Source organism: Ailuropoda melanoleuca, chromosome 2 (genome assembly GCF_002007445.2).
Source record: "Ailuropoda melanoleuca isolate Jingjing chromosome 2, ASM200744v2, whole genome shotgun sequence".
In the NCBI taxonomy this organism is placed as follows: Eukaryota; Metazoa; Chordata; class Mammalia; order Carnivora; family Ursidae; genus Ailuropoda; species Ailuropoda melanoleuca.
This window is the reverse complement of record NC_048219.1, coordinates 56,558,467-56,571,387: the sequence shown is the minus strand read 5'-3', so window position 1 is coordinate 56,571,387 and position 12,921 is coordinate 56,558,467. Positions and strand designations below refer to the sequence as shown.

General features: G+C 35.4%; 1 protein-coding gene across 2 annotated transcripts in view; it reads left to right on the top strand.

The window, feature by feature from the left end:
- Nucleotides 1-12,921, top strand: part of COL24A1 (collagen type XXIV alpha 1 chain) — a 380,233-nt gene that overhangs the window by 329,527 nt on the left and 37,785 nt on the right. For both annotated transcript variants that reach the window (XM_034653815.1, XM_034653814.1), the window contains exons 50-55: nucleotides 1,782-1,889; nucleotides 2,815-2,922; nucleotides 3,014-3,067; nucleotides 3,624-3,686; nucleotides 7,161-7,214; nucleotides 11,518-11,553. In XM_034653815.1, coding sequence (XP_034509706.1) covers nucleotides 1,782-1,889; nucleotides 2,815-2,922; nucleotides 3,014-3,067; nucleotides 3,624-3,686; nucleotides 7,161-7,214; nucleotides 11,518-11,553 — 423 coding nt within the window. The remainder of the gene's footprint in view (nucleotides 1-1,781; nucleotides 1,890-2,814; nucleotides 2,923-3,013; nucleotides 3,068-3,623; nucleotides 3,687-7,160; nucleotides 7,215-11,517; nucleotides 11,554-12,921) is intronic.

The following is a 12,921-nucleotide window of genomic DNA, read 5'->3' as shown; positions in this document are numbered from 1 at the left end:
TTGTTTTAATTTTTGACACCACAGGAAATGTACATAGTTGCTTGATGTTACTTATGATTCAAGTATTAGTTGTCATCAAAATGACTTTACCACATGGGCCGCCTGGCTGGCGCAGTCAGTAGAGCATGTGACTCTTGATCTTGGGGTTGTGAGTTCAAGTTCCATGTTGTGTATAGAGATTACTTTTTTTAAAAAATGACTTAAAGAAAAAAAATGACTTGGGACCCCTGGGTGACTCAATCAATTAAGCATCCAACTCTTGATTTTGGCTTAGGCCATGCTCTCAGGATGGTGAGATCAAGCTCGGTATTGGGCTCTGTGCTGGGCATGGAGCCTGCTTAAGATTTTCACTCTCCCTCTGCCTCTGCCTCTGCCACCACCCTGAAAAAAAAAGGAAAAGAAATGACTACCAAAGTATACGTTTCATATATAGGTATTGTTTTGCCTTGTAATTTTAAGTTAAATTCATTGATAAACATTATAGAGTCTGCAGCAAAATCTAATTTCTGAAGCCATTCATTATTCAGTAATAGAGGTTGAGGGTGGTTCTTCCCATTCAAAAACATTTCAATCTCGTTCTCAAAATATCTCAGTAAAACTTTATCCCTGCTAAGCCATCAAATTGCTGTGTGATAGAGAAAATTAGGATATTCAGTTTCTATATTCACAAAAAAATATCACAGAACGGGTGAAGGTTGCAAGAGTCGATGGAATTCACTGTTGACACTACTGGTTCAATAACACATACTAGATTGGAGTGTTTTCCTCTGTGTACCTGATGGTGAATAATACAATGGATATCCACAGCTTTAAATACCTTACATTTTCACAAGTATTGTAAATTTATTCAATAAATCTTTTCCCAATGCATTGCTCTCAGGTTTATCACATTTTTAGCAGATTCTACTCGAGGTTGTACTGATGTAGTGTTTTAAATTCTTGGGAAGTATTCCTCACCTATAGTCAATCTGCAAACTATTCACATAGGTTAATTCTTCAGTCATGTCAATGCAGCATTGACTACCCAAATAAACAACTGAGTAGTATTAGTAACATCTATTGATTCATCAAGAGGCAAGGAAGATCACTCAAAAGCATTTGCCTGTTTTTTGACTATTGATGCTGCTCCAATGTCTTTAACATTTCAGGCCATTGTTCTTGCCAAAAGGCTAATAATCTTAAGCAAGTTTACTTTGAGGACATGATTTAAGTCATATCAGTAAGTGATTTTCCATGCTGGACTAACAAATGAACCACTCAATTACTTTTTTTTAAATTTCTTAATCTTTTTTAAAATTGAAATACATATAAGGGACATAAAATATTATATCAGTTTCAGGTATACAGCATAATGATTCGATATAGGTGTATATTGAGAAATGATCACCACAGTAAGTCTGGTTAATATCCATAGAATATTTTTCTTAAGGAAACATTAACCAGTAGTTGTCATGCATACCTAGAATATGATACAGAAAGTTAGAATGCAACACGCATACTTTACAATTAGGCTATTTAAGTCAGAAGGTACTGACAGACTATACCGCCTCAGTATTTTCTTTTTAAATACCTCAAACCATTACATTAACTATATTAGAGTCTTCAGGTGAGTCAAAACATTACTTAAATATTTCACTTACTTGGGAAAGAAGCCCAGGATAACTCTCAGACCTGGGCAGTGTGTCAACAGCAGCCTTTCAGAACACCAACCCCTCCTACATATACTGAGCATCTGGATGGATTTTCGGGAAATGCCCCAATTTTTATTTCTTATTTCTTAGGGCACCAGAGGCAGCCCAGGAAGAACAGGACTGGCTGGGTCTCCAGGTCCTCGAGGAGCCAAGGGGTCATCAGGCCTTCCAGGAAGCCCAGGGGTTCCAGGCCCAAAGGTACTTTAACATTTTCTTCTGATGGACGAGCAGCACTATTGACAAACATATTCTCCCTGAGTTCATTGGCATCACAGGATGGCAAGATTAATAGCTTTTAATAAATTTGACCAATAATAAAATCATATTAGGAGGAAAATGAAAGCTTGTGGCCTGGACATTCTAATCTCCTGTGATAACCACAGTGCATGTAATATGCCAGAACAACTCATTAACTCAGTATAGGCAATGCTTTAAAAAAAAGCTTTTCAACTCATTCTTCCCTGTCATCCACCTTCTCCTCCTAAAAAGAGAAACCTTACTTTCTTCCGGATACATGCTTTCTTAGAAACACTTCCTATTCCTCTGAATCTGAATCTTCCAACCAATTAATAAATCTGATAAGAGTAAAGCTTATTTCTTAGAGTCAAAGAGATCATAATTAAATCTTGCATTAACATTCATTGAATGAAGTATTGTACATTCAATAAGGCTTTCTAAACAAAACCTGTTTTAGAACTATCTCAATGCAGAATTAACCCATACAACCAAAAGATTAGTCTGGTATCTAAAGCAATTTCATAAAATCCAAGGATTAAGATGTTGGCACCCAATTCCATCATATATAAACACCCCCCTTACACACACCACCTCTCTCTTTAGCCCCACTATCCTCCTCCTGGTTTTTAGGTCACTCCTTCCCTCTTCTTTCCACACATATGACCACAATCCCTGGAATTTTCTTTCCCCACCGTTACACTTCTTACTTATTATAATCAAATATTACTTGTGTGAAAAATATTGGTAGGGAGAATGACCATGCAGAATTTGATTTCCCCAGTGCCTTGTACTTATGCCTAAGGATGGACCTGTATTTGGTTTGATTTAAAAGCCAAAATACTTGTAGATTCTAAAGTCAAGATCACCTTTCTTTTTCTGTCCATAGGGTGAACAAGGGCTACCTGGTCAACCTGGAATTCAAGGTAAAAGAGGTCACCAAGGAGCACAGGGTGATCAAGGACCATGTGGAGAGCCTGGTCTGAAAGGGCAGCCTGTATGTGCCAACTCAGAAATTCACTAAGTATTATTCTACAGGCCAGGCCACCATTGCACAATAATGATTATCCTGTCTATTCACATTGCAGGGAGAACATGGTGTTCAAGGTTTGACAGGTTTCCAAGGATTCCCAGGCCCCAGAGTATGTTTACACATTTTCTGCTATTCATCAGAAAGATGTCGAAATACCAATATTTAGTCTCTGACTTGAGCCTTTGTATTTCTTAATCTGCAAAATTTTCCATTGGTACAGTTATATATTTGAATTTTCAATATGTTAATTTTAAATTTATATATTTTCCTACCAATTTTATTGAATAACTGGCTTTGTTCCCTCACATTCCATTTTCCCAAACATTTTATTTTGAAAAATTTCAAACATACAGCAAAGTTGAGAGAATGAGTGAAAACCCATATACCTATTACCTAGATTCTAGCATAGCTCTTTACTTGCTTTATCATGAATCTGTCTGTCCCTCTTTCCCTCTCTGAACTCACTTTAGTGTACTTCAAAGTAACTTGCATACTTCAGAACAATTCCTGCATAGTCTTCAGCATGTACATCATTAACTATCCATTTACATTAACATTCCATTTTTAAGAGCCGACTCCTAATAGATTGCTACAAGATTATTTCACTTGTACAATGTTCACATAGAATTAAAGATTTTGACTTTTTATTTTTATTATATTTTTAGGGTCCTGAGGGAGATGCTGGCATTGTTGGAATATCAGGTCCTAAAGGTCCTATTGGACAGAGAGTAAGTGTAAAGTCATTCTGCTTGCTGGGAAATTGTGATTCTTTGCTTATTGTAGGAACTAGTGTTAAGGACTCTAAAATTAATATACTCCAAATTAATAGCATAATAAAATAACTTTTAAGATAGAAACTCGTTAGATCACATGCCTTTTTCAGTTCATATATTAATTGGAGCAAAAGACCCCATAGACCACCCATTTTCCCAGTTCTTGAGAAAATATATATCAGAATTAATATTGATACTGGATACTGTATTAACTCACACTAGGAACAAAAACATAAAGCAGTTTCATGTTATAAGCATTAATACAACCAGAGACTACCCCTGTGCACCACTTGGAGGAGGCTTGCCTATGACCAGAGCTCCTCACACCACACTTTGAAAAATATTTCCCAATAGCTATGTTTTCCCAGCTCATGGGTAGGTATCCCCGGAGAGCGATGAAGAACTGCTTAAAGAGTTGCAAAGATTGGTGTCCGAAGAACTCCAATTAGCTGTTTAGTGCCTAGAATCGCAAACTGTAGCAAAAATAAATAGGGATAAATAAGCCATCAGCAATTACTGGTTTTTGTAAGTTTTGCTTTTTGCTTTGTTTTTGTTTTCATTAACCAGTCTCCTAAATGATGAGATGATCTATAAAACTGGAAAAAAAAAAAACTATAAAATGTCAAACAGTGGTTTGCCTGTAGCCGTAGCACCCCCTCGGCTAATAGCAGCTACTAGGGCAAGGGTGACGGCAGAGAGAAAAAAGGAGAGTGGTCCAGAAGCAGGAGAAAGGAATCTTGAAGAACTTCACAGCTGAAAACCACTGTCTTGAGCAAAATATTAAATGAAAAGTCAAATTTTTGAAATCCTACGCCCCTTCCCCAATTCTTACAATAAATTATTTTTGGTAATACAAAGTTCAGGGTTGTCATGGGAAATGTTTAAAGACCCGCCTCAACATTTCTTCCGGTGCAAATTTATTAGTTATTTTTATGATTTCTGAAGAACCATGGAAAGTTGATGCTTTATATAAGGCCCAATTCTTGATTATCCACAGGTGGGTTATATATGGATAGGCTTCTCTATAATAGATATCACTTTTAAGTTCTTATATAAAGTTCCCTACTAGTTAAATCCCTTCATTCTAGTTTTATTAAGTTTTCTCAATTAATTAGTCCTTTCTTGATGTTGTCAAAGAGAAGTTGGCTGCTTGCCTAACATCTGTCCTAAGTGGAATCTTCTTACCAAGTGCCGGGTCTCTGTAGGCCAGAGTCTGAGCCTATACTGCTTTGCAGCTCCAGAAATGTTATCAGTTCACCAACAGTAAAGCTCTGGTAACTGCTCACGAATACTAATTTATAATTGCAGATATCTCTTATCAAGACATTATAAAGACAAGTGAAAAGTCATGACAGGTTAATATTTAGCAAAAAACTATTATCTACCAGTGTTCAGTTTGTATCCCTTGTATCATTTAATCCTGATAAAAATCCTATTATCCCCATTCTTCAGGTGGGGAAACTAAGTCTTTAAAAGGTAATTTGTTCAAGGCCATAGCTGGCTAGTAAGTAGAAGAGCCAAAATTTGAATCCACAGCTGATTGACCAAATAATATGTCATAAGGTTGCCTGCTAATTGCATAATTAGAATATAGACTGGATATTAAGTGGCCTAGTAACTAGTTCTTGCTCAAAAATCAATAAATACTAGATGATCAAATAAATTAAATTAATTGAAGTAGGAAACATCTGGATTAATTGTTCATTTCAAAGATGTATTTATGTAGTTAACTGGTACCAACCATTAAGATGATAACACCTCAGGGGCACCTGGGTGATTTAGTCCATTAAGCATCTGACTCTTGATTTCACCTCAGGTCATGATCTCAGGGTTGTGAGATGGAGCCCTGCCTCCTTCTCTGGGCTGGGCATGGAGCCTGCTTGAGATTCTCTCTCTCCCTCTTTCTCTGCCCCTCCCCCACCACCTCTCTCTCCCTCTCTAAAAAATTAAAATAAATAATAAATAAAATCCTAACACCTCATCTTTCAGACACATTTAGATATACATAGACAATTTTTTGCTGTTTGGTCTACTGTTTTTTGGAGTTCATGTATACCTCTCCATTCTTTTAACAAATCATTATTTTAGAGAGTCAGATCATGGTCTAGTTCATTAGATGAAAACTTTGTTGACTTTTTTCCAGTGATAAACCAGTCTAGGGCTTAAATTTGATTAGATTAAGAAATCAACTCTCTTGATTTGATTGTGGGTCTTTGAGATTTGGGTACCATATTTACAAATTATCACTTAAAGTCAGTCTCTGTATTTAAAAAAGTGATTCCATTAGATTTACTCTTACAGTGCCAGCTAATTTCTCTTATTCTAAGTGGCTATCTGTGTATGAACTTTATGACATAATGATCTCAATTGCTAGTATTTTCTGTACTGTGGCAGGAGTTGGACAAAGAGAAAGCCTATTAGATACCTACATTTAAATATTCAGGTTAAGTGTGAGCCAAAAAGATTGAAATTTGCTGTGAGTGAAAGTGGGAGTGAAGGCTAAGGGAAAATAACTACAATAGGTATTTTGTATTCATAAAGAAATGGTAAGTCAGACAGAGAAAGGAAAATACAGTAAGATCTTACTTGTATGTGGATTCTAAAAAATAAAACAAGCCAACAAAACAAAATTGAAGCAGATACATAGATATAAGGAAACAAACTGTTGGTAACTAGTGGAGGGGAAGGGTTGAGGGCAGCCAAAATAGGTGAGGGGAATTAAGAAGGACAAACTTCCAGTTTTAAAATAAGTAAGCATGAGGATGTAATTACAGAATAGGAAATGTAGTCAGTAATATTGTAATAACTTTGCATACTGACAGTAACTAGACTTTATGTGGGGATCATTTTGTAATGTATAAAAATATTGAGTCACTTACAGTTTCAAAATCATTTTCACATTTAATTCTCACAATGGCCCTATGACACAGGCAATCTTATTTAGCAGATGGAGAAACTGAAGCTGGTAACATGTGATGCTCTGTGTTTCTTTCCCATGCCTTCTCTCAATTCCATGCTGCATGTCACTCGGACATCTCCTTCATCATCTGTAAAGAAAGTTATTCAAAATTTTGTTCACCATTCTATGTAGTCTTTTTTATGTAAAGAAATTGCATTTGTTATGTAATGACCCACATGTAGAATGGCATCGTGGAAGTTATCACCACATAAAAATCGTAATGCTGATTTATCACTTTGTTAGAAATGATACAGATGTAACTTTCCTGATATGAATCTATAATAATATATAGACTTGTGTCACATACTGCAAATTAAAAGTACTATAATTTGTTCTGATACGATAAGATTTTATACTAAAAACTGGAATTATGTGGACATGGACTATTTTATCATTGCACAAGATATTTTCTAGAATTTTTCTGCATTATACTGGAAGTGAGACTTACTGATTTTCTTTTACCTCAACAGGGAAACACTGGCCCCTTTGGCAAAGAAGGTATAATAGGCCCAACAGGTAGAACTGTAAGTTTGTTACAATATAGGTCTTCCTTTTCTTTTTCATATTCTTGTTTTTTTAACCCTCTTTAACCCTATTTCTAGAGTAATCCAAAAAGGATCACCCTGTGTATTGGAGAAGCCAAGGGCAAAAATAAATGTATATTTTCATCTAGAAGGTGGTTCCTAAGAACTTCAAGACCATAAATGTAATGAAGAAGGTGTATATAGTGAGGTAGACTCTTAAAAATAGAACTGGATCAGGGGAGAAGGAGCTGAACATCGTTAGTATGGAGGTGATCACTAAAGCAATAAAAAGAACCCGTTTTCTGAAGGAGAAAGCATAGCAAAAGAAGTGTAGACAGCCAAGATTTGAGTCTTTGGAAGTCCCACCCACTGTAAAGGAAAGAGATAGTTGGTGGGAATACCAGGAAAAACAGGAAAGCTCAAGGTTCAGATAGATGAGTTTCAAGTAAGCAGTGGTTAACAGTGATCTTTAAGAAAATAAATTATAGTAGAAGATAAAGTACAGACTGCAGTAAGGAAGGAAGTAGATATAAATATTTAATAACTTTTCTCAAATTCCTACAGCAAACTTTTGAAGTAGGCATTATTATTTCTATTTAAGACATGGGGAAACAGATTAGGTTTACAGAGGTTCACCTAGTTATTCAAGGCGGTACAGCTAGTGAATTACATAGGTGATGTTTCTTCCTTCAAGATCAGTGCTCTTTCTACCCCCTTCAAGCTGTGTCTGGAGACGAAACTGAGACAGTTAGTAGAAGCCAGCGCCTTCAGAAATTTGAGTATGAAATAAAACAGAAAAATAAGACAATGGTTGGCAGAGTGGTCAGGGGAGAGTTTTACAATACTACCAGTAGTGTAAACTTGCAAGAGGAAGAACCCAGTAGGTAGGGGCAAATTGAGACCTAGAGAGGAAAGATGTATTCCCTGCAGGGAATCAATATTTTGAATAATTTGAAAGTGTTATATAGAAAGACACAGAGTCTTAATATATAAAATGGAATGTTTTGGATATAAATATATTCTCTTTGATAAATTGCAGAAGAATTTCCCACAAAAATTGCTGAATTTTTGATTTTACAAAATGAAAAGTGTGACTCAACGTTTCTCTAGATTTTCAGCATTTACCACTCATAGTGTAAGTGAGAGATTGTAAGTGAAAGAATTCTCAGATTTTGGTGGGTGGTTCTTCAGCAAGCTAAGAAACACACACTTGTGATTACTGAATGATTGTTCTCCTCTGTGAAAAATTGTGAAATATTAATTGGTCAAGGAAATTATAATAAAGAATGGCTCAATTAAAATGTTTATAGATTGTTCTTAAAGGTCCTTAGGATATTCAACATGCACATCAAATATTTTCCATATTCCATTTTTTCCATTCTAAGAAGAAACTTCTAAGAAAAGTTCACTATGAAAGAATAAGCACTTGAGAATGGCAAATACTTTGTGGGGAAAAAAATAGTGGTGGGGAATGAAAGACTTGCTTTTCCAAATAAGGAAACATTACTTCAAAGTCATTGTAAATGAAACTATATGATAGTACAGGGGAATAAACAAATAGATGAGTGTAAATAGGCTGGAGTCCAGAATTAGACCTCATACTATATAGGAATTTAATTATAACAAAAATGGTATTTAAAGAATAGCAAAGATGGCATCTCGGGATGATTTGGGCTGTAAGTTAATAGAAACCCTGAATCAAACTGGCTTTAATAATAAGGAAATTTATATACCTTATGGGAAGCCCAGAGGTATGAAGGGCTTCAGATGTGGTTAGTTTAGTGACTCAATCATGTTATCCAAGACCAGGTTCTTTCCATGGCTCTACTTTGCCATCCTGAATGTTAGCTTCATAATTAGGCTTTTAGCAAGATGACTACCATTTCTCAGCAATTACATCCAGACATAATTATCCAAAGTGAAATCTGATCTACAGTACTATCTTGGGAAAAAATAAAGCTTTTCCCAGAAGTCTTCCATTGCATTTTTCCTCACATCCATTGATCAGCCACATGCCCATTCTTACACCAGTGACAAGAAAGGGAGATGGAATTATTTTTAGTCCCACTATTGCTGTAAGAAATTGGAACCTTATTTCACCCAACTTTTTTTTAATCTTTTTTTCAAACACTTTAAAGTACTTAAAAAATCTAGAAAGCAAAAGTGTAGCTTAAGGGTCGAGAAGACTTTCTATATAAGAAAGGAAATCTGAAAACTATATAAAAGAACAGAATATGTGTTTGCTTGAAAATTTTAATATTTTGAATGAAAAAAAGATTCCATAAGCAAAATTAATATAAGCTAGGAAAAAGTAATTGCAAAAATGTGTAATGAGTCCATGTATAAAGAGTTCTTATAAGTTGGTATGAAAAAGATAAAAAACTCAATAGTATGGTAATTAATATAACAAAATAAAAATTTTTTTAAATAATTAAAAAAAAGAAAACTCAATAGAAAATTGAAGAACAAATACAAAATGTCAATAATTATTTGGAAAGATGCTCTCCTAACTTACAGTCACAGAAATGAAAATTAAAGTAATAATAAGATATTACATCTAACCTTTCAGAAGGGAATGAGGGAGAACAGTTTATCACTAGTAGAAATGTGAATTATAGCCTTCATGGAAAGATATTTGTTAAAATATAAGTGCATATACATTTTGACCAATCACTTCCACTTGGAGGAATTTGTGCCATTGAAATTAAGCACTCAGTACACTGAGGAAAGTTTACAAAGATTTTTTTCACAGTACTGGATGTATTAGCAAAACTTGAAATCACATGTTCATCTATAGAGGAATGGTTGTATAAACCACAGTCTAGCCATTTCATAGAATACTATGCAACTATTAAAAACAACTAGTGATATCTAGTTCAGCTGCCTTGTGGTTTTTCATGATGTATTGTTAACTGTGAAAAATCGGATGCATCGAAGAGTATATAATATGATATCAGTATTATAAAACATGACCAGTCACCCCATGCATACATCAATGTATTTGTCAATATTTGATTAGGAAAAAAGGTATGAAAAAAAGTACATACCAACTTGTTAATACTGGGCTGGAGGTGGGGGAGGGCATAAAAACAAGTTCTATAAAGGTATCTTAAAAATTAGTTTTTGAAAGTTAATATCCCAGTTTAAAAGGAGTTCAGAACAAGGCAGGAAACACGAAAGAAGTAATATCAATGGTAAAATAATGAGATCGTATTTTTAACCTGCAAGATTAACAAAGAATGATAGTACATGGCCTGTGTCAGAGGACATACACTCCCGTATATTGCAGGCGGGCATGCAATCTCAAGCAAACTTTCTGGAGAGTGCAAGGTTATTTGTCATACTGTTATAATGACCAAAATTAGAAATAATCTAATAGGAAATTCAATAAGAAGGTTATAGTTTATTAAACACTAAGCATTATAATTATCTGGAAGAATGTAGATTGATATGGAAAACATTCATAACATTGCAGAAGTGTAAATTCAGGTTTTTGAAAAGATGAATAGCATTATCTCATTTTTTAAATAAAAAATACATATATTATTTCCACAAGGATGAAGACAAAAATTTTAACAGAAATTTTTAGAACAGTAGGTCCATCTCGTAACAGACTGTACTTTCTTTCAAATGTACATGGAAAATCACTGAAATAGACCATATTTTGAATCATAGAAAATTTTTTACTAAACTTAAAAGAACTGAAGTCATACAAGGTATGTTCTCTGGCCATAATGGAATTAAAGTAAAAATCAGTAAACTGGAAAGATAATGAGAAAATCTCCAAACACTTGAAAATTAAACCGTGTACTTCTAAATAATCCATGGATCAAAGAGGAAGTCTTAAGGAAAGTTAGAAAATATTTTGAATAGAATGTTCTCGTATACAACATATCAAAAGTTTGTGGGTTGTAGGAAGAATAGAAAGAGAAAATGAAAGAAAAGGAGGGCATCGCCCTAGAAACAAGGTTTTCAAAGGCTGAGGTAAACAAATATTAGAAGAATTTAATCTTCCCTCCTAAATCGCTCTGTATTTAATTGCCAGATATGCTGTTTTGACTTAACTGAGTGTTTGTATCCCTGTCTCTGTGCACAACATGAAAAATCAATAAATTGTTTTTGTTTGCATTTTGCTTTGCTTACCTTAGGAAAAGGAAACTAGAATTTATATAAATTTGCTAAAGAAGTCTTGCTAGAGAGAAAAAACAAAAACATAAATCCTCATGTTTCTGTGTATAGCCTCAACCACATTTGGTAAATAACTGTCAGTAGCACTAAACCAACATTTCTTGCTTTCTTTTAGGGACCCAGAGGTGAAAAAGGCTTTAGAGGTGAAACTGTAAGTTTAAATTTGTGGTTGTATCATCACTTGTCACTAGGCTGTATTAGTTCCATAAAAACAAGGACGTTGTTTGATTTTTTTCACTATTATGTCTCTGATACTTGTGGAATAAAAATAAAATTATAGTTTTCAGGAAGGAGAACTAACCTATGTGATACATAGGTTTAGACCCCTAAACATGTTTAAGAACCTGCCAATCAAATTCTTCCCAGGCACTGTGTGAAGTGGCATATTTGCCTTGTCGGGCATCAGGCATTTGCTCCGTGACCCTTCTACACCAGTGCTGGAGCAAGAGCGCTGCCAAGTCTCCTTAGGTCTCTACCCACTGCGTCCAGTCAGTGCCCAAGAGGTGCAAAGCAGAAGCAAATCATTACTGTATATTGCAGCCAATTGGAAACAATTAGGAGAAGGATGGACAAAAGTTACATAGTACGTTCTGGCCCTAAATGGCTTATGCTGGCGCTATTTCCTACTTTTCCGGGATGCCAATTCTTCCAGGTTAAAGAAGGTACTTTGTAAAGAGGCCACTTTCCCAGCAGAGATTCTGCTGACCTGACTAAAGCAGCAGCTTAAACAGAGCGCGGGCATGGAGTAAAATGAGGGGGAGTGAAACCGAGTACAGAATGCAAATAAGAATAAACTTAAAGGTTGCAGAAAAGTCTTGCTTAATAGGTAATGAAATTACATTGACAGCTGACATTTTCTCTTTTCACTGTAGGGTATGCTTGGGACTTAGAATGAGGACGTTGCAGTTATGCAGTCTTCTTAGCTGAGGAAGGGAAATTAAGTGATTTCGGAAAGCCTAAGAATCCCCAGAGGGCATCAAATAGATGTTTTCCTTTTTCTTTTTCCTTTTTTTTTTTTTGTAGGATTTTATTTTTAAGTACTCTCTATACCCAACATGAGGCTTGAACTCAAAATCCTGAGATCACGCTTTACTGACTGAGCCAACCAGGAACCCAAAATAGCTGTTTTTAATTCGCAGAAGCATGGACTTCATATTTTCTCAGGGGACTTACTCTAGCAGGAAGCAAGGACACAGTGAAGTCATATCCCCCAGGAAGAGTGGAAAGGGGGAAGAAAAAGTAGAGAGACTTGGAATTAGCCCATTTTCCAGACTTGTCCATCTCCAACTGCTCTCCCGACCTGCTCTCTCCAAGTAGTGTAGCTGGAACGTAAGCTTTCATCAGGGTTAGGAAACCTCAAGTCCCTATGACAATGTCACAGGCATTTTGTACAAAAGAAAATTCAGTGGCTCTGATGGATTGCAAATTCATCGGATCATACCTGAAATTTTAGGTTGTGCAGATAGACATATGGCATCCAGAATAAAGCAGGTGGTGGCACCAGTCAGGCCATCACCAC